At 41.8% G+C, this 21,126-nt stretch overlaps 1 protein-coding gene and 3 non-coding genes across 4 annotated transcripts; 1 reads left to right on the top strand and 3 right to left on the bottom strand.

Annotated features, from left to right (window-relative positions):
- Positions 1-1,175: 1,175 nt before the first annotated feature.
- Positions 1,176-1,294, bottom strand: LOC114803069 (5S ribosomal RNA). The gene has a single exon (XR_003751872.1). It is a non-coding gene; the product is annotated as a 5S ribosomal RNA (ribosomal RNA).
- Positions 1,295-3,156: 1,862 nt separating this feature from the next.
- Positions 3,157-3,275, bottom strand: LOC114803021 (5S ribosomal RNA). The gene has a single exon (XR_003751862.1). It is a non-coding gene; the product is annotated as a 5S ribosomal RNA (ribosomal RNA).
- Positions 3,276-3,782: 507 nt separating this feature from the next.
- On the bottom strand, positions 3,783-7,903 carry LOC114795949 (Golgi resident protein GCP60-like). The gene is made up of 8 exons (XM_028989706.1): positions 7,673-7,903; positions 6,980-7,121; positions 6,749-6,889; positions 6,546-6,671; positions 5,413-5,575; positions 5,083-5,239; positions 4,453-4,713; positions 3,783-4,363 (listed from the first exon to the last, which is right to left on the bottom strand). Exons 1-8 carry the CDS (start codon positions 7,860-7,862, stop codon positions 4,152-4,154), a joined length of 1,392 nt encoding a protein of 463 aa, XP_028845539.1. The 5' UTR covers positions 7,863-7,903; the 3' UTR covers positions 3,783-4,151.
- Positions 7,904-20,783: 12,880 nt separating this feature from the next.
- Positions 20,784-20,902, top strand: LOC114802705 (5S ribosomal RNA). The gene has a single exon (XR_003751764.1). It is a non-coding gene; the product is annotated as a 5S ribosomal RNA (ribosomal RNA).
- The last annotated feature ends 224 nt before the right edge of the window (positions 20,903-21,126 follow it).

Raw genomic sequence — 21,126 nt, 5'->3', positions numbered from 1 at the left:
AATTAAAATTAAACAGGAACATTATAGCAAAAAAAAAAAAAAAAATCAATACCATCTTCAACCGTCACAAAAGTAAATGCCAAACGTGGAAAAGACACCAACTCTGACTTGAATGCAATGCGCGGTTTTTATGTGTTCCTGATGGACATGTCCAGTAAATAAACTTCAATATTTTCAGCTGTGGAAAGCATGCAAAACAGGTGGAATGATGCTTTTTGAACATTTTAACAGCACTAAACGTTAGTTGGTTAAATAAATTAACGCACAACTCAAAATGATGAAAAGAATGGGCATACATGCCCTATGCAAAATGCTGTTGTTTTCTTCTTCTACTTGAGGATAAAATGAGAAAAGCTCAAAGGTTGTACATTTTACAAGTAAACACATAAGACGAATGGTACTAGTTAATGAAAAATAGAAAAATAAACGCAATAATGTTGAAGCGAAAAGTTAACATGATATAAAAGTCAGCTTGAAGATGTTCACAGTTCCTCGGCTCATTTTCGTATGTCCTTGATGTATTCTGTTTTTTGAAATACAGCGTACTGCTGCTCGGCCCTCAAATAAACAAAAGTCCAACACAAATCAGTGGTGAGGTGTCTTTATTTCTCTTTTGCATTGCTGCTAGGAACAAGATGTTTCAGAGGGGAATGTTTGATCTTTGAAGCTAAAGCATGAAACTGTACAAAATTGTCTCAGGTCACATGGTTGCCCACTTGTTGCTTCTTCCTGTTTGTTACAGGAAACTTCCTGTTGGGAAGAAAGAACGGCTTAGTTGATTGTTCCTGCAAAGTAAGTTGATGTGTGAAGACGAAAAATCGCTACGATTTACCACCATCTGCTGCCCACGACAATGAACTCGTATAGAAGTTGTGTGTGCGGAGTTGTACTGATTATGTTGCAGTTTTGCACAAGGACCAAGTATAAAGTTCTGCCTTAATTATTATCATTTTCCCCCCCCCTGCAGCTTCATGCAGAGACCGATTTGCTATGTGTCTACAAAAGTCAGTTCAATTGTCAGATTGTTTTCATGTTTTTGGTTGGAGAGATTTATTAAAAAAAACCCAAATGTATATATTTTTAATTTTGTTGCATGTTGAAGTTAATATTGCAGGGTGTAATGTGAGTTTGCCGGTGGTTTTGAACGGTTCGGGGCAAAAAAAAAAAAAAAGAAAAGCTTACAGCACCTGGTATTCCCAGGCGGTCTCCCATCCAAGTACTAACCAGGCCCGACCCTGCTTAGCTTCCGAGATCGGACGAGATCGGGCGTTCTCAGGGTGGTATGGCCGTAAGCGAGAGCTGCTGTCGGAAAGGCTGCTTTTAAGAGGAAGGAAGCAATGGTTTCACCTCTACTAGCAGCCCACTGGCCCACAGTCTGACAGCGAACGCTGGGACCAGATAGTGGACAACTTTAGAACGCTCACAGCACATGTGCTCACATTCAGCTCACGTTTGTACACTCTCCGATCAAAACGGAGCTCTGTGCTTCACGGTCAGCCACAAGCCCAGTCCGTTCCAGGTTCGTTGGCCAGCGTTTGTTCCGCCACGTTTTTCTGTCTCTCAGGGTAAATGTGGGATTTAAATCTAAGCTCTGCTTTGAAAGAGAAGCGTGAACATGAGAAGTAAAGAGGCGCCGTGTCACAGCGCCCCCTGCAGCTCAAAAGTTGCAATGTCGCTTGAATTCCGCTTTGCTCACAGCCTGTGGACGCCGCATTTAGCTCCTCACTGGCCCCATTCAGTAGACGCTCTTCTCCAAAGCGACGAACATCAGTGCAATGTCGTCCATATCTGTTCTTCATACCCGTATAGCAAGACTTATTTCAACAAGTGTGGTTCAACTGAGCCTATCGGCTAAGTTAAAGTGCAAGGAGCCTAACACTTGGAAAACAAAAATACAGTCAGGAACCAGAATTTTCCAGGAAAACTTCCTCTGTCTTACAACCTGGGTGTTCAAGGTGATGAGCATGTTTTTAGAGACTTTAAATTAAAATTAAACAGGAACATTATAGCAAAAAAAAAAAAAAAAAATCAATACCATCTTCAACCGTCACAAAAGTAAATGCCAAACGTGGAAAAGACACCAACTCTGACTTGAATGCAATGCGCGGTTTTTATGTGTTCCTGATGGACATGTCCAGTAAATAAACTTCAATATTTTCAGCTGTGGAAAGCATGCAAAACAGGTGGAATGATGCTTTTTGAACATTTTAACAGCACTAAACGTTAGTTGGTTAAATAAATTAACGCACAACTCAAAATGATGAAAAGAATGGGCATACATGCCCTATGCAAAATGCTGTTGTTTTCTTCTTCTACTTGAGGATAAAATGAGAAAAGCTCAAAGGTTGTACATTTTACAAGTAAACACATAAGACGAATGGTACTAGTTAATGAAAAATAGAAAAATAAACGCAATAATGTTGAAGCGAAAAGTTAACATGATATAAAAGTCAGCTTGAAGATGTTCACAGTTCCTCGGCTCATTTTCGTATGTCCTTGATGTATTCTGTTTTTTGAAATACAGCGTACTGCTGCTCGGCCCTCAAATAAACAAAAGTCCAACACAAATCAGTGGTGAGGTGTCTTTATTTCTCTTTTGCATTGCTGCTAGGAACAAGATGTTTCAGAGGGGAATGTTTGATCTTTGAAGCTAAAGCATGAAACTGTACAAAATTGTCTCAGGTCACATGGTTGCCCACTTGTTGCTTCTTCCTGTTTGTTACAGGAAACTTCCTGTTGGGAAGAAAGAACGGCTTAGTTGATTGTTCCTGCAAAGTAAGTTGATGTGTGAAGACGAAAAATCGCTACGATTTACCACCATCTGCTGCCCACGACAATGAACTCGTATAGAAGTTGTGTGTGCGGAGTTGTACTGATTATGTTGCAGTTTTGCACAAGGACCAAGTATAAAGTTCTGCCTTAATTATTATCATTTCCCCCCCCCTGCAGCTTCATGCAGAGACCGATTTGCTATGTGTCTACAAAAGTCAGTTCAATTGTCAGATTGTTTTCATGTTTTTGGTTGGAGAGATTTATTAAAAAAAACCCAAATGTATATATTTTTAATTTTGTTGCATGTTGAAGTTAATATTGCAGGGTGTAATGTGAGTTTGCCGGTGGTTTTGAACGGTTCGGGGCAAAAAAAAAAAAAAGAAAAGCTTACAGCACCTGGTATTCCCAGGCGGTCTCCCATCCAAGTACTAACCAGGCCCGACCCTGCTTAGCTTCCGAGATCGGACGAGATCGGGCGTTCTCAGGGTGGTATGGCCGTAAGCGAGAGCTGCTGTCGGAAAGGCTGCTTTTAAGAGGAAGGAAGCAATGGTTTCACCTCTACTAGCAGCCCACTGGCCCACAGTCTGACAGCGAACGCTGGGACCAGATAGTGGACAACTTTAGAACGCTCACAGCACATGTGCTCACATTCAGCTCACGTTTGTACACTCTCCGATCAAAACGGAGCTCTGTGCTTCACGGTCAGCCACAAGCCCAGTCCGTTCCAGGTTCGTTGGCCAGCGTTTGTTCCGCCACGTTTTTCTGTCTCTCAGGGTAAATGTGGGATTTAAATCTAAGCTCTGCTTTGAAAGAGAAGCGTGAACATGAGAAGTAAAGAGGCGCCGTGTCACAGCGCCCCCTGCAGCTCAAAAGTTGCAATGTCGCTGGAATTCTTTGAGCTGCAAATATATTTAAAAAAATAAATAAAATCTTTCTTTCAATTTCGATGTTCAAAATGTAATGTATATTTTACTAATTAAACAGGCTTCTCCAGACAAAAATAAAACAGATAAAAAAGGGACAAACGTGCCATATTTATTCACATAGACACATGTCCAACATCACATAAATTATTGCCTTTAATATTTTCTATATTTATATCTTCACTTTAAATAATTAGACAATGCACTGTTACTTTTCATTCAACACAATGCAATCAGTGGTTACCCACAGCCTTCACACAAGATAAAAATGTGAAAAAAAAACTCATATAAAAAGAAAAAAAATCATATAAAATTGTTTCATTAAAGTTTGGCCTCTTATAAAATATTGTCATGTGGTTGACAAATCTTTAGAATATCTTCATCTAAGCAGAATCTTAGCAGTGCACATAAAACATCCGAGTTAAATGACTTACTACATGCCCTGTATTATATGTCCTATCTGGTGTAGTACACTCTGTAATAGACTACTTTAGGCCTCCAAAGTGAGTAGGAATTGTCAAATTTGAGCAGATAGGTGCCTTGACCAGGATACTGATGGCTACCGGCATACACTTCTTCGTGGCTGTCACGCCGATACACAGGAACGATCTCTACCAGGGGCATTGTTGTCTTCTGGTCTTTCATCCCTATGCTGTCTGATATTTCACCTTGAATAGAAAAATACGAAACAGACATTATTACAACATGCTTCATACAGGTTCACTTTTTCAAAAATCTAAACAGAAGTCATTCTTACGTTCATTCAGACTTTTGTAAGCCTCACTGCCAGTGTTCATTGCTTGGTGTGAGACCATCCATTCAAAGTAAAGCCCAAAGCCAATGTCATAGTTATCTGTAGCAAACTCCCAAAAGAGGTAGGAGCCACTTTCATTTGTAGGAACACGTATTGTGACCACCTCGCCTCTCCCAACCGTGATCACGGCGTCCACATCATCATGCATCTTCTCTTTGAACTCATTTATTTGTGACCTGGTCCACATGGATGGGAGAGTGATAACTGAGGAAACATGAAGAACAAAGCAGAGAATCAATAATTACTTTACAACAAATATAATTTTCTTAAGCAAATAAAGTTTAATTTCATGTGACGTTAGTTCTGCTTTAATTTGACTGCAACTTGGCTTCCTATTAATAAGTTATGACAAGCTGATTAAAAGAGTGGTAACACCAATTTCTGCATGACGTTAAAGAGCGTACGCCCGATAAATTTATTTTATTGTTGGTTGTTGAGAAATAGCCCAGTGTTCAGAGTGGACATTTATCAACTTGTCATTTGTTAGCAGGTTAGAATTGGAGGCTCATTAGGAACACCATAGTAATGTAAAAAAAAAATCCATAAATAATATCCCATCCAAATTATACATACCTTGAAGTTCAGCAGGGTCTAGGTCCAGGACTTGACCAGCTTGTTTTGGACTTAGATCTCTGTTGAACTCCACACTGTTATCAGGGGCACCAAGGGCCACATCCAACTGGCTACTGTTCATGGCTGGAGCTTTTTGGTCATGCCATTCCTGCAAGGCCTTCAAAAAATCACAGTGATAAAGTAAAATCAGAGGAGCAGGTATCCCAAAAAAAAAAAAAAAAAAAAAAAAAACCTCTTAACATTTTGTCAATATCTAGAGTAACACCAGGCAAGTACAATAGATTAATATGGAAGAACATACTGATCATTCATGTATGAAATGAGCTTTACCTGTGGCTGAGCTAGCTGCGCTTGCATATACTGGTGGTAGTGTTGCTCCTGAAGCTGCTGCACCAGGAGCTGCTGCTTCACTGAGTCATCCGGGCACTGCAAGGACGCATGCTGCTGGAACCGCTCTGATGTCTGGGCATTGAGGGCCGCCATGATCTGACGCCTGTCGAAGTGTTGTGACAACGCGAGGTCGAGGGATGTAGTGAAATTAAAGCCTGGATTTTATTATTATAAAAACACTTTATGGTTGTCCACATGAGAATGTTTTTCTCCAAAACAATAACATTTCTTTTGAAATTGAAACTTTCTCTTGTGCTGTGCTAGCCATAGAAAATAATAAGCAAAGCAAGACGCATTCCGAGTTCGGTGTGAAAGCGGCTTCATTACGCGTATTAGCCCAGTGCTACTCAATTATTATCTGTCAACATTACCTAGCGTAAACCTCGCCCTAACCCTGTTATCATTACATATGTATTTCAAAACACATACCATTTTTAACCCGTTTCTGCATGACCATGACAGTAATGGCGGTCAGTGTTAATAAATGTTAGGCTCTTTTTGGGCCTATTTAGGCCTGTAGAGGATATTTTTTCTACTTACACCAACTGTTGTGAGCACTCCTGACAACAAGAAAAAAAAAACTTTTCTAGTTTTGCGTAATCAAATCACTAACGGGTCCCATATGTCCCACTGTTATGTTCAATCGTGGGGCAGTGATGGCGTAGCAGTTAAGGAAGCATCCCTGTAATTAGAAGGTTGCCTGTTCGAATCCCAAACCGCCAAGGTTCCACTGAGCTCCCACTGTGCAAACTGCAGTCCCCACACACTGCTCCCCAGCACCTTTCATGGCTGCCCACTGCTCACCAAGGGTGATGGTTAAAAGCAGAGGATGCATTTCATTGTCTCACCATGTGCTGTGATTTACAATGACAAATCACTTCACTTTCTTTCACTTTCAATATGACAGATGCAGATGACTATTTTTCAATAGGTTATATAATTCTAAAATACTTTAATGATCTCTCCTACTGCTGCATGCAAATTGCTGCAATTGGTCTAGTGATTAATACTACAGTCCAGGCTTTGTTAGTCTTACATATTTACATTTCTTGCTTTACTGTGGCCTCACTCACTTCTGCTGTTCCATCAGTTGCTGTTCTTCCTCCTGCCTCCTCCTCTCCTCCTCTTCCTGTTCCTGCTCCTGCCGCCGCCGTTCCTGTTCCTCCCTGTCCCTCTTGATGCGCTCCTGCTCTTCATTCCTGAGGGTGGAAAGTCTGACAGAGTTGGCCCAGACGGAGCAGCTCACTGCCCTCCAAACAACTGCAGCTGCGCTTACCATTTCTGCTCCCGGTCATCTTTTTCGATTTTGTGAGATTTCACATACGGGGCAAATAAAGGACTGCAACTGTTCATCAGCTTTATAAAGGTCATCATAGCTGTTGCTTTTGTCATTTTGCCCAGGAGTGCCCATTCTCTCCTGTAGGTGGGTAAATCAAATTGAAATATTATCCATCCGAATAGATTATTACTCCAAATTCGATTTGTTTGGACCAGATGAGACACTCACCTCCGGTCGTTTCCTAGCACGTCGAAAAAGCCCACCTCTGGACAAGCCTCTGGTGTGTATGGGCCGACTGTGACCTGCTTAAGGAGAGCGACTAGTCGCAGCTTCTCCTCGTACGTTGTGTGGAAGGCTTTCCCGTCCTTCTCTTTAAAAGCAAGCGGGACAGCAAAACTAAACGAGTCACTTTCCTGGTACACCTTCTTACTATTCAAAGAACCTGTCACCTTGAGGAACCTGTCCAACCTCTATTACAATCAGGCAACAATCCTGCACTTAACAAGCCACAAGCCAACAAACACAAGTAATGTAGCAGTTTACATGATAACCTGTGTGATATTATGTTGTTTTATGTGTGGTTGTTCTTTAAATTCCAGACAATTTGGTTGACAAAATGTAAGCTCAACAGCATGAGTAAAACAAACAATGAATTAAGGAACAAAAAAAAATACACTATTTTAAAGTTTAGTGTGTATATACATATATATTTTTCTTTCTTTTATTATTGCACTGTGGGGGGTCCGTGTGAAACATTATTTCAATACACGGTCTACTGTCTATACTGTTGTACTGACAATAAACCAGTCTTGAATCTTGTATAAAGCAGATCCATTTTTTTGTTGTTGTATAGTAGAGTAGTGAACTGGAAGTTTAAATATAGTTTTACTCTGTCTGTACACTGTATACCGCGTCCTCTACCTTTCAGAAAGGTGTGCGCCAGTTCGAACACCTCCTCAGTCGTGAAGCCCCAGCCGGGTCCAGCGGTGCAGCAGGCTGCAGGGTCTCCGTGTTCCGCGTCGGCGGCGGCGGCGACGTCGTCGGACCCCGGTTCCCCCGCATGACCCGCCGCAGCCGGCGAGGCGTCGGGATCTTTTCTACCCTCCGCCATAATGGCCACGTACACCTGCTTCCCCGTCCGCCTTCCGTTTTTACGCGCACCCCCGGAAATTCCTGCCTCGCCTAGGTCAGTACTGTAAATACAGTAAAACAATATACAGATTAGAATAAGCTTCACATTCACAAATGAACACCCAACTCATTTGGAAGAAGCTCGTGTTAATTTAAATATCACGCTCTGATATCTAATCTGTTTCTTTTTTGCCTTGCGTGCTGTAATGTTGTCACGGTCCGGGATCGAGACCGGGATTTCATCACCTGAAGATCACATTTTTTCCCCATCAAAAACTATTTTTTATCAGATTGGAGCAAAATATACACAAAAGTAATATCCAGTGAGTAAATACCACACTTAAAATAACTAAAATAAAAACACTGAAATGTAGCAGAGTAAAGTGATTTTTTAAAACCCTGTCTATGCTTAATAAAACCCCATATACAAGCCAGGTACAGATAAATACAAAAAAATTAAAACCAAACCAAAAAAGAAAACATAGTTTTCAGTAATCCAAAAAAATTACTGAGCAATGCTGGGTGTCAGGTCTTTAACCCGAAGGCTTTGCAGAGGTTGTAGCCTTCCTAACAAACACCTGACTTATTCGACCTTTTGACCATGACCCTTTTGCTATGACGAGACTATATGTTACCCCACCTTTCTGCCACCCAAGCCACCCTCCCATCCAACCCACGCTCCTGGACCATCCTCAAGCCAGCTGTCTTCCTGTTCTCCTCTGCCCCGGTCCACCCCAGCCTCATCCCCTCGCCTCCTTCCCTGCTGCTTCCCATAAAGACAGAGCTCCCTACCTGCCGCATGATGTCGCGTCCACTGCTCCACTCCTGTTCCCACTCACCTCCTGCCTCCCTCTCACCGGCCAAGCGCCTCCGGTCGCCCTCCCCAGCTCTTCCAGTGTCCTCTCCCCATAGGACGACTTGTCCCCCCGCTCCAAGCATGTCTGCAAGTGCATCCCCGAACTCGCACGTTGACAGACTCATTTAAATCCTGTTCCCAGGTCCTTTTAATCCCAGCCATAGGAGAACCTTTCATGCCCGCCAATTTGTCATGTACAACAGAAATTAACCCTTTGAGAGTTGGATCTAAATTAAGGAAAGTATCCATTGTACCTAATGCTGGTGCTTCTGGGAAATTTGGTATCTGAAATTGGAGAAAATGAAATTGGGAAAAAATTGGAGAATTGGAGAAATGAAATTGGGAAAAATTTTCAGAAAGCTGAGCAAAATACACAGTTATTGTCAGTAAACAGATCATGGAATCATACAATGCCCCTTCTATGCCAATCGTCGAACATAGGATTAGATAAAGATGGCTGAAAAGAAGGATTTAATATAATTGGACTCAAGTGCTACGTGCTACCACTAGGGTGGTAGTAGCCTAGTGGGTAACACTCTCGCTAATGAACCAGAAGACCCAGGTTCAAATCCCACTTAATACCATCGTGTCCCTGAGCAAGACATTTAACCCTAAGTTGCTCCCTGTAACTACTGATTGTAAGTCGCTCTGGATAAGGGCATTTGATAAATGCTGTAAATGTAAATGTAAGTGTGAGAAACATGTAAAGCCAAAATTCCCTCTCATCTGGGCCCACACTCTTACTGTATGCCAGACGACTAGACGATTTTCAATTGACTTGTTTGGGGACAATGTTGAAAACAAGAGAAACAATTTTTCAGATATAATTGATATCACCAATCTGCTTGACAGCAGGGCTCCAGCCATGGACAGGTGTGAGTAAGTAGGTGGACATTCATGAAAAACCTGTCACTATTATCAGCTGCGCTCAGTTATTAAGTTCCTTGCGTTAGGAGAACATCCCCTCGACTAACCTCCAAATCTGAGAATACTTTCCCAGCAAATACGTTTTTAACCTTTAATGCGCGCCCAAACGTGAACTCCGTGGGGTGGGGTGTTTAAGAAACGCAAGATTTATCTGCCTACTTGAAACTGGCCAATAGCGCGTATAAATGCAGTGACATGTTTGGCACAAATAAACATCAGATTTACTTTCAGTGACATCATGTTCAGCGTCAATTTCCGGTTATTGAAACTCAAATAATTAGTCATGGATGGAACACATTTAGTGATATTAAAATATAAAAAACAGAAAACATCAAAGTTAACATCTGGCACCACAGTGGATCTGCAGCCAGACCCTTCCCAATTCTTCAGGGACACAGTAATTGTGAAGCCCCGTACATGGGTTCACCCCTGAAAGAGCCTTTAAGGGGATAAGGACTTTTTTTCATATTGTTCTGTGTGCCATTATTCCTGCAGACATGTTTTTCTAGTTGCTTTGACACACAATGTTAATAGAGAAGTTATAGTAAGAGCAGAAAGAGACTCTTATTTTGAAGTTAGAGTTCGTCACTGTCATGTAAGGTGTACATGTGAATTGTGCATTGTGCCTTTAAATGCCTTTTGTGTTTAGGTCACGGCCTAGTCATGTGTGCAGGAGTCGGGGAAGACAGTAAAGAACCAAACCAAAAGCTACTGCTCTTTTCTGTAAACGTGTGAGATAAAATATATATAAATTAATCAATATTCTGAATTCCAGACTTGCGTGGACATTGGATTCATTAGTCACCTAAAAGGAAATTAAGCATGGTTTTTTTGGCTCTGCACTGTCTGTCGCGATTGTTCGTCATCCTTCAGAAAGCAATGACTGTAAATGCTGTACTTTAAGTGAGACATCTTAGGGACGTCTTATGACTTTAACTATTATGCAGCAGGTGCCTTGTCTACGTATTTACTGTCTGACGTTGATTAGGTTCTCAGACTTTGTATTTTCTGTTCGTTAACAATTTCACTCCAATTCAATATAGTCACGGTAACTCTAAAGTATTAAAGGACTTCGGCTGACTGTTTAAACAACGTTAACACTCTGGGAGCACAACGTGTTACTAGAACAGTACAGTAATTAAGAGAATGAGTGGAGTTTATTTATTTATTTTTTATTTATTTTATTCAGTATTTACAGATAGATGTACAAACACATTAAGGTATTGTGACTTGAATTTCACTTCAAAAATACAGAAACAACTTAAGCAATAAAAACAAGTCTATAAACAAAAAGAATACACAAAAAAGAATTTAAATAATACCATAATAGAAACATGTCATTTATAACACACATATACACACACGAAAAAACCCAACAGAACCAAGACCATTCTTTATCATTTTTTTTTTTATATAGATATAAAAATATAACCATCGCAAAACCCTAATTGACACACAAAACCATTTCTCTCACATTCGGAGATAAGTGATCTAAAAAGGGAGACCATATATTCTGAAAGCTATTTATATTATCCCTAAGCACAGCCGCCAGCCTCTCATGAGGCAGAACTGCAAAAATCTCTCTATACCATTGTGTGACAGAGGGGGGAGTATTTTTTATCCATCTAATAAGAATACACTTTCTTGCCACAAGTAGTAATTTGTCTAATAATCTTTTGGCATCAAGTTTCAGTGAAGTTGCTCGTCTATATAAATATTACCCAGATCTTCCTCCCATTTCCGGGCCACCGTGCTCAACAGTCCAGAGTCATTAGCATATAAAAAGGAATAAAATTTAGAAATGAAATGAGCAGCATTGGTTGTATTGAGAAATAAACTCTCCAGCCTGCTAGGTGCTATGAGATCCGGTACCTGCTTTTGCTTTGAGATACCATAGTGCCGAATTTGCAGATATCCAAAGTGATGTTGATTTGGAAGATCAAACTTCTGTTGTAACTGTTGGAAGGACATTAAAGAGCCATCCTGAAATAAGTCCCCTAGTACACGAATCCCCTTCATATACCATGTTTTAAAGAGAGGTGAGCCCACGCCAGGAGCAAAATCCCAATTAGCATATATTGGATTCAGCATAAGTGTAGACTCATCTCTCCCAAAGAATCCGGACATCTGTCGCCAAACTTTTATGGAATTATAGAGTATTGGATTTTTCCTCACTGAATCATCAAATTTATGGGCACAGGCAAACAAGCTCCAGACAGATAATGGGGAGCAGGACCAGGAATCTATAGTAGGACACAGATCATAATAAGACCTAAACCATTCCCAAATGAATCTGGAGTGGCAAGCCCAGTTATAGTATAACATTTTTGGCATAGCTAATCCACCCAATTCCACTGGCATTTGCAAAGACCTGATTTTTTGTCTAGGCTTTTTTCCATTCCATATAAATCTAGAAAAGGCGCTTTTTGAGTACAGATTTTCCTGCTTAACCATAAGGGTAACATCTGAAGAGGGTACAGTAGTCGAGGGAGAATATTCATCTTGATTAAACTTATTCTACCAAGCAGTGAAAGAGGGAGTGCTTGCCAGCGACTTAGATTACTTTTAATGGTATGAATAATTGGAGCATAATTAAGTTTCCATAATTTGTTTAAATCAATTGGCACATTAATCTCAAGATAAACAAATCCAGATTTCGACCATTTAAAGGGGAAGTTAGTTATAGATTCAGTATCAAAAAGACCTAAAGGTAATGCCTCTGATTTGCTAAAGTTAATTTTATACCCTGAGAATAAACTGAATTCATCAAATAATGATAATGCTGCTGGTATAGATAATTCAGGTGATGATAGAAACAATAGGATGTCGTCTGCATATAGTGCAATTTTGTGCTCATTGCCACTTATCAATATACCCTTTATATCTTTTTATAATTATAGTTTATAATATGGTCAACAGATCCACAAAACTGAATGCATATATCAATAAACGGGTCTTTTAATAATGCAATATATACTTGAATCCATTTATAATAAATACATGTTTCGCTGTAGAGAAAATACAAGCATGTTCACAAAGTCAACGTTCACATTAAGTCAATTTTTTTCACTCCGTTTACGTCAGTAGCTTTCAAATATATGAAAGGTTCTATATATAGTATACATTCAGATTACATTATAAATACTTTGCAATGTGGCCTCACATCTCCAAGGTTCTGAGTTTGAATCCTGCCTCAGACCTTGTGTTTCCATACTCTCCCCTTTGTGTGCATGAGTTTTCTCCAGGTTGATTATCTCTTCTTCACTTCCAGTGAACAAACTTACAAAGTCAACATGTGGTGAGAGAGAACACACTATTTCTATTAAGCACCTTTTACATTTACATTTACGGCATTTATCAGACACCCTTTTCCAGAGCGACTTACAATCAGTAGTTACAGGGACAGTCCTCCTGGAGCAACTTAGGGTTAAGTGTCTTGCTCAGGGACACAATGGTAGTAAACAGGAATTGAACCTGGGTCTTCTGGTTCATAGGCAAATGTGCCTGTGTAGCCACTAGGCTACTACCACCCTGGTAAACGAACTGCACCAAGGAGGAAAATGAATTTCAGTTTGATTCAAGCACACAAATAATGCTATAAAGACACTTGACCAAGGATATTTGTGTATCGCTCAGTTTGGTTGTTTAACTGAGACAAACATAAAACTTTTGCAGATACACAGGATGAATCAGGCACATGCAAAGCACAACACTGACCAATCTGGATGAGGTGCTGGGGAGTGTAAAGGCCTTGGTTCCTATTACAGGTGGAACTGATCTTTTGGTGGTGTAGTGAACATAGAAATGAGTCGGGTTCACAATGTGGGTCACTACCACCCAATCTTCAAATGCTAGAACACACACATTATTACCACAAAGTCCAATAACAACAGTTTTCTAAACCTAAACATAAATTCACAAACCATCCATCATGGTTGGCCAAATGTTAATGATGTCTAATAATTCCACTGTACATCTAAAGTGTTATAAATCAAAAATATCAATGATTAAGCGACAGCATGTGCAGCAATTCTTAATGGAATAATTAAAGCACTCTCTCTCATTCAGTATAGTTATGGAAGCTCGATTTGCCATCATGTCTTTCACCTTGATTCCCGAACTTAGACACACGCATGCACACACACACACACACACACACAAACAATATGCTAAAGTAAACAAATATAAAAAAATGACTAAACAATAAACTCACATATTTATGTGTCCTGGGAGGAGTTGTATGCATTATTTATTCTGTTTGCAGAAATCAACTGGACCAGAGAAACCAGATCCAGTGACAAGTTTTCCAACAGCAATGGTGTTATTAAACTGATCTGGTGGGAAGTATGGGGCATACCTGAATCTTGATCCCAAGGACAAACAACTCAGATCAAATGGCTTTACATCCCTGGGAGACTTGTGAATGTCTAGTATCTATCACATACAACATTCAAGAGTCAGCAATAATCTGGCTTTAAAATTGAAGTCCACAACATATAGTATTTTCTGGACTACTGCTGTGATTACAAATATATAATAACATTAATAACACTAATAATTCTTCATGGAGCAGTTTTAAACAATGCACTGGATTTCCTTTCCACTGAAGATTTCTTTATGTCCTCTTAGCAATGTGATTCAACTGACACTGAAATTGCTGGATCTTACAAATAATACTAATACTTGCATTTTATGGTGGTAGTAGCCTAGTGGGTAACACTATGAACCAAATGTCACAGGTCCTCTTAACTTAATCTCCATTTAAAGGTCCCCTGACATTAAATTGTTCTTAGTGGTCCCCTAATACTGTATCTGAAGTCTCATTCAAAAATTCAGCCTTGGTGCAGAATCACAGCCACTTTGAGATGAGATTGAGACACAATGACACGCCGTTTCTGTGTGTGTAGCTTTAAATGCCAATGAGGAGGAGAGAGGCGGGATGAGTTGAAGAGCGTTCACCAATCACAATGTTTGCCGCAATCAGGAAGTTGTGCCGGTGTTTTTCCAGAAAAAAATAAAATTAACCCACTGGTTCTTCAGAGTCTCATGTGACGTGACTAAAAAAATGTATTTGTGCTCATTTTTACATCACCAAGCAACTGCAATGGTGGAGTTTTTAGGGGAGGGGTGACGGACAAAGCATGAAACAGGGGACAATAAGGGGACAAATTCCAGATACGAGTGTCTGAGGATTGAGGAGTGCCACTGCAGGACATTAGACAGGCTGGGGGAAATTTGCATGTCATTTGACCTTTAATATTTGCATCGTTGCATACACATCAGTGTCACAGTAGTCCCAAAGTGGTGTGTGCATAATGGATCTGGCCTTCTGAATGCCAATTTTGAGATCAGCCCTCTTCAGTTCTAACTCAGAGCAACTTGCAGCAGAACACTCATCCAGTTCTGCTAGTTCAGCCACAAGTACTTGTTTTCTGTATTTTCAGATGCATGCATGCATGCGTGTGTGTGCATGCATGCACACACACGCACACACGTCAACGTAGGTCTGTACATCCCGTCGTAACGAAGGCCACTAGAACGCCCGCCGAATGAAGGAGAGGGTCCGCTGACATCCTGGATGGCCTGAGAGTACAGATGAATGGCCCCAGTGCAGCACATCGGACCGGTAGGTGTTGGGGCACCCTTGTGGGTGGGCAGCCCGGCACCTTAGTCTCCAGGGACCATCGGAGAGTACCTAGGATGGGGTGAGGTGGACGAATGGGCTCGGGGTCGGAAGATTGTGAATCTGGAGCGTGCTGTCGGGACAGTGCATCAGCCTTTTGATATCTGGAACCCTAATCGGTTTCACCTGTGTCAAATGAATAAAGCTGCCCTGTTTCTTTTCTGTAAACCGGGACGGTAGGAGAGCTGGAAGTTAAATTGTTCGAAGAACAGAGCCCACCTCGCCTGACGGGGATTGAGTTGATTGGCCGCTTTGATGGTGATGAGGTTTTGGTGATTGGTCCAGACCCGAAAGGGGGGGTCACATCTTAATATCCCAGACATGATGGGCGTGGCTCATCCCTTAGTGAAAGGCGTGAAGCGGTAGAACATGCAGCAGTAGAACGCTATACAAGGTGTTCTGTCGGATTGTCCTACCTAGTCAGAATTTCTCATTTTTATAGCGACTGTTCTCCATACAGCCCTTTTCAACATTCACATGAAAACCAACATCTTTAAAGTGGTACTTAGCACAGTGGTGGCGTCCCTGATCGCCTGCTCCTTTGATTTTGAGATGATCGTCTATGTCCAAAAAAAAAATTCTGATCCTGCCATTCTTAGCGGAGACAGTGTAAACACTGAGAGACAGACGAAAAGGGAGATTTTGAAATTCCATCCCGAAAAGCAAACCTGAGGAATTTTCTGTTGATGTGAAAAAATTAGTCCGACAGTGTCACGTCCATGCGGGCATGACGCGGCGGGTGAACGGAGAGGAGGACTAAGAGTGACGAGAAGACGTGGAATGAAGGACGCTTTCACCTGACATCACGGAACAGGGGTTTAATGGTGAATCACAGGACAGGGGAGACATCTGAGACGTAGACACTGGTGAACATGGAACATAACGTTAAAGACCTGACAGCGAACAGAAACGAACAGGGCAGCTTTATACAATTAACACAGGTGAAAACGATTAGGGAACATTACACAGGACAACAATTAAACTCCGGTCCGGATCCTGATCCGGACCGGAGTAACCCCATTTCGGACCGGATCCTGACAGATGATGATTCACATCATCAGGATCTGTCACAACCATGGTGGCATGACTAGGCAGGTGAACGGAGACGATGACAAATCTGGACAAGGAAAAAGGACGCAATCGCACAACGTCACGTAACCAGGGTTTAATGGGTGAAGAACAAGACTGGGGAGACATCCGAGATGTTGGTGAACATGTAACTGCCGGGATTACTCCGGATCCGGAGTTCGGACCAGAGTTTCATGTTAGTCTCGTGTAATGGTCCCTGATCGTGTTCACCTGGTGTATATTTATATAATTGTATAAAACTATCCTGTTCGTGTCTGTTCTCCGTCAGGTCATTGCGTGTTAATGTTCCCCAGTCTCGTGCAGTTCGTATTAAAACCCCTGTCGTGTGAAGTCGTGCGAATGCGTCCTCCTTCATCGCCATGTCAGTAATGTATCAAAGGCCTAACAGCGAACAGAAAAGAAACAGGGCAGCTTTATACATTCGACACAGGTGAAACCGATTAGGGAACATTACACATGACAACAGTGAAACAGAGTAACCCCTTTCGGACCGGATCATGACAGGATTGTTACATGAATAGTTTGCATGATTTGACTGGCAGAGCACCTTATGAGTCAGCATCCTGAACATATATGTTCGCAGGTATTTTTTTACCACTCGCAGAGCCAAGATGGGACGAAGATGGCCACGCTGGGGTGGGGAGGCCCATCATCAAAAGTTTTGTTCTCCTGCTTCCTGATGGTGCTTGTCTCCCTCTTTTTCTCCAGCGCCATGCCAAAAAGACCCTTTGTGGGGTCATGTGCAGCATCCAGCATCCATCCGTCAGGCCCGTTATGTGTCCGCAGCCCTGAACTGCGCTGTGTGATGACCATAAAAATGAGATCATTGTTGTCCGGCAGGAGCTGTTTGGGTGGAGGGTTAACGGGTGGAAGTCGTTTACCATCAAATTAAATTTTAATTGAGAAGTGATTGTCATTGTGATACACTGCAGCACAGCACACGGTGCACACAGTGAAATGTGTCCTCTGCTTTTAACCCATCACCCTTAGTGACCAGTGGGCAGCCATGACAGGCGCCCGGGGAGCAGTGTGTGGGGACGGTGCTTTGCTCAGTGGCACCTCAGTGGCACCTTGGCAGATCAGGATTCGAACAGGCAACCTTCTGATTACGGGGCCACTTCCTTAACCGCAAGGCCACCACTGCCCCCAGAAGAAAGTAGCAGGGCATGGTTTCAATCCATCAACCTCTGGGTTACGGGCCCAGCACACTTCCGTAGCGCCACTCTGCTGCTCAACCCTGACAGACTCCGTTCAGCTTCCATCATGTCCACCAAGCTTCTTGTGGAGGTGCTTATGGCTGCTTGTGGAGGCCTTTGGCTTGGCCCCGGAGAGCCTCGGGTTGTCGGTATACGCCGCTGCCACTCTCAGTCTCCGTTTTCCTTATTTGGCTGCACATTTTGGGGGTCTGCCAGGGATGCCTGGGCATGCCTTACTCCCATGCACACGATGCAAAGAGGGTGAGGGTCCTTTCCTGAGATGGCTGCTCCTCATGATGATGGGCACGGGTGGGATACTTAGTTGTTGGCCTTTTCCCTTTGGTGGGGGTTGGTAACGTAAACATTAAACATACTAAATGCGTAACTTATAACTATACTGTAACTTAATGCGATGCATTAGCTATGTTCCTATGAAATAAGTGCTTTGCTGCACACAGTACAGAGACTCACCCGTCCTTAAAAGGCTGCCTGTGAACAGTTCAGCTAGTCGCCAGGAGAATCTGCATGAGACCCTCCATGGCTCGACCGACACTGTGTCACTGGAGCTGCCTTAGTTGTTCACGCCCAAATAGTTCAAACAAACAAAGTTAGAAAAAAGCCTATTGTGCTCTGAAGTCCACATGTACAATTTAAACAAGATTAGGTAAAAAAAAAAATGAGATACAAAAAAAAAAATCTATTTCTCCTGCATCTATTTAAAAAAACAACAACAAAAAAATATTTTCTCCTGCATCTCAGGAGGATATGACAGCATTTCACTGTGTAATATGTTACAGTGTCACAACTTTGTTATGTTGCCATCAGCAACATAAGTTACTTCTTTTCCGGGACAGACAATATTGTTAAAAGCCATACTCTACATTTTACTCAGTCTCACACAACTTACTCCCTAACTGCCCCACTAACATGCGGTCATTGGTCTAGTAAAACTCAAAGCAGGACCAGTTAAACTTTGACCTTTGGTGTTTTTGTAGCAAAGTCTACACACAGTTAAAGTGTTCCTGGGTAGCTGTTTTACGGTTTACTCATGATTGAATGTCACATAACTGCTTACTTTACGCTTTAACTAGATTTAACTTCCATCTTAAAATGTAATGTAGTCATGCAGCCAGCATCTTCATGGCATTTAAGTTGATTACGAAATAATTGATCTTTCTCGCAATGTGTATATTGGCTCTGATAACACATTGTGATGTGAAGTGTGAGATCCCTACAATGTTCATTCCTGCAGCTCTGACAGCTCCAGCATGATTGAAACAGAGATCCAGAGTAGAAACAGCACAACCAGCCCCCAAAATGTGAAGAACAAATGGGTGAATTGTTTTCATGAAAGCAGCAGTGTTAGAACTGAAAAGTGGCCAGACAGGCTGGAGAGATCCCTGTTCGACTAGTTGTTCAGACAAGATTTGCATTTGTTCAGCTCTACCTTATTGTGTTCTGAACCATTCTACTATACTAGTTTTGATTGATTATGCCTTTTGTTTTATATAAAAAATTTGACTTAAGACCTTGAAGTGGGCTGTTTTGTACTGTATTCAGCATCCCTTTCGGAATTTTACCACCTTATAACCAAAGTGTATCCTTTGGTGTCCTTTAAGATTCGATGCTTGTGCAAACCTTTCCCCACACTCTACACACTGGTAGGGTTTTTCTCCAGTGTGTCTTCTCTGATGTATTTTAAGTGTTGATGCCTGTGAAAAACTGTTGCCACATATGATTCTCTCCAGTATGTATTCTTATATGAGATGTAATTCTCGTGAGAAACTCTTCCCGGTGCAGGTGTAGGGCTTCTCTCCAGTATGTACCATCTCATGTTCTTTGAGGTATGACACTTCCCACACTCTGCACACGGGTAGGGCAACTCTTCAGAATGTGTCATCTGGTGTCTTTTAAGGTGAGAAAAGAGAACGGGAGAAAGAGAAAAGAAACCAGAACAGAATCTAGATCAAATCAGATGAGCATTTTGGTGACAAAATACTTACTTTATTATAGTGAATTTTGTGGTTAAAAGATTGTTAGTTCTCATTTGAGCTAAATGTTGAGCTAAAGGTTGAAGATTGAACACGGAAATCACTTTATCTGAAGGATTATCTTGTTTTTGAAATTGTTTAAATCGAGTATGGATGGTAACCTTTTTTGGCTGAACTGGATCACAACTGGAACAGGACTGGAACATACCTGTCCCGGTACTCAACGATTGTGCTGAGCTTTAACCCATCACCCTTGGTGAGCAGTGGGCGGCCATGAAATGTAGGCGGCCCCAATGTAAACTAATAGACACTTGCGCACATTCGGATTGAATTTTTTTTTTGCGATTTCGCACAGCACATAAAAAAATTATTATGACATACTTAAATACTGCAGGCTGCAATTTTATTTACTTTACATTGAAATGTCCATATTCATCACAAATCTTTATGTCCCCAGGTCAATTTTACAGTGAAAAATGTTTAGGGCCAGAAAGGTATTAGTTGATACTATTGATACTATGATTACACAGTCTACACAGTATTTAAGGTGGAACTGACAGTGTGAATAAGGAGCTTACTTCAGTGTAGTGTTTTACTTTGTGAGCTGGTTATTAGATACCGCTCCAACCAGTCAGAGAATCTCCTGCCGTTCCCCGAAGCAGCGCCCTTACTCCCCGCACTGATGTTCGTCGCTTTGGAGAAGAGCGTCTACTGAATGGGGCCAGTGAGGAGCTAAATGCGGCGTCCACAGGCTGTGAGCAAAGCGGAGTTCCAGCGACATTGCAACTTTTGAACTGCAGGGGGCGCTGTGACACGGCGCCTCTTTACTTCTCATGTTCACGCTTCTCTTTCAAAGCAGAGCTTAGATTTAAATCCCACATTTACCCTGAGAGACAGAAAAACGTGGCGGAACAAACGCTGGCCAACGAACCCGGAACGGACTGGGCTTGTGGCTGACCGTGAAGCACAGAGCTCCGTTTTGATCGGAGAGTGTACAAACGTGAGCTGAATGTGAGCACATGTGCTGTGAGCGTTCTAAAGTTGTCCACTATCTGGTCCCAGCGTTCGCTGTCAGACTGTGGGCCAGTGGGCTGCTAGTAGAGGTGAAACCATCATTGCTTCCTTCCTCTTAAAAGCAGCCTTTCCGACAGCAGCTCTCGCTTACGGCCATACCACCCTGAGAACGCCCGATCTCGTCCGATCTCGGAAGCTAAGCAGGGTCGGGCCTGGTTAGTACTTGGATGGGAGACCGCCTGGGAATACCAGGTGCTGTAAGCTTTTCTTTTTTTTTTTTTGTTGCCCCGAACCGTTCAAAACCGCCGGCAAACTCACATTACACCCTGCAATATTAACTTCAACATGCAACAAAATTAAAAATATATACATTTATTTGTTTATTAAAACTCTTCAACAAAAAAACATGAAACCTCGTTTCATGGAAACACCCTTACAACTCTTTTGTACATGACATAATTGATTTCATGAAATTTTAGGAATTTTAA

The sequence above is a fragment of the Denticeps clupeoides genome, chromosome 1 (assembly GCF_900700375.1).
Source record: "Denticeps clupeoides chromosome 1, fDenClu1.1, whole genome shotgun sequence".
NCBI classification, from domain to species: domain Eukaryota; kingdom Metazoa; phylum Chordata; class Actinopteri; order Clupeiformes; family Denticipitidae; genus Denticeps; species Denticeps clupeoides.
Note: the sequence above shows the minus strand (reverse complement) of the source record. Positions and strands in the feature narration are given on the sequence as shown.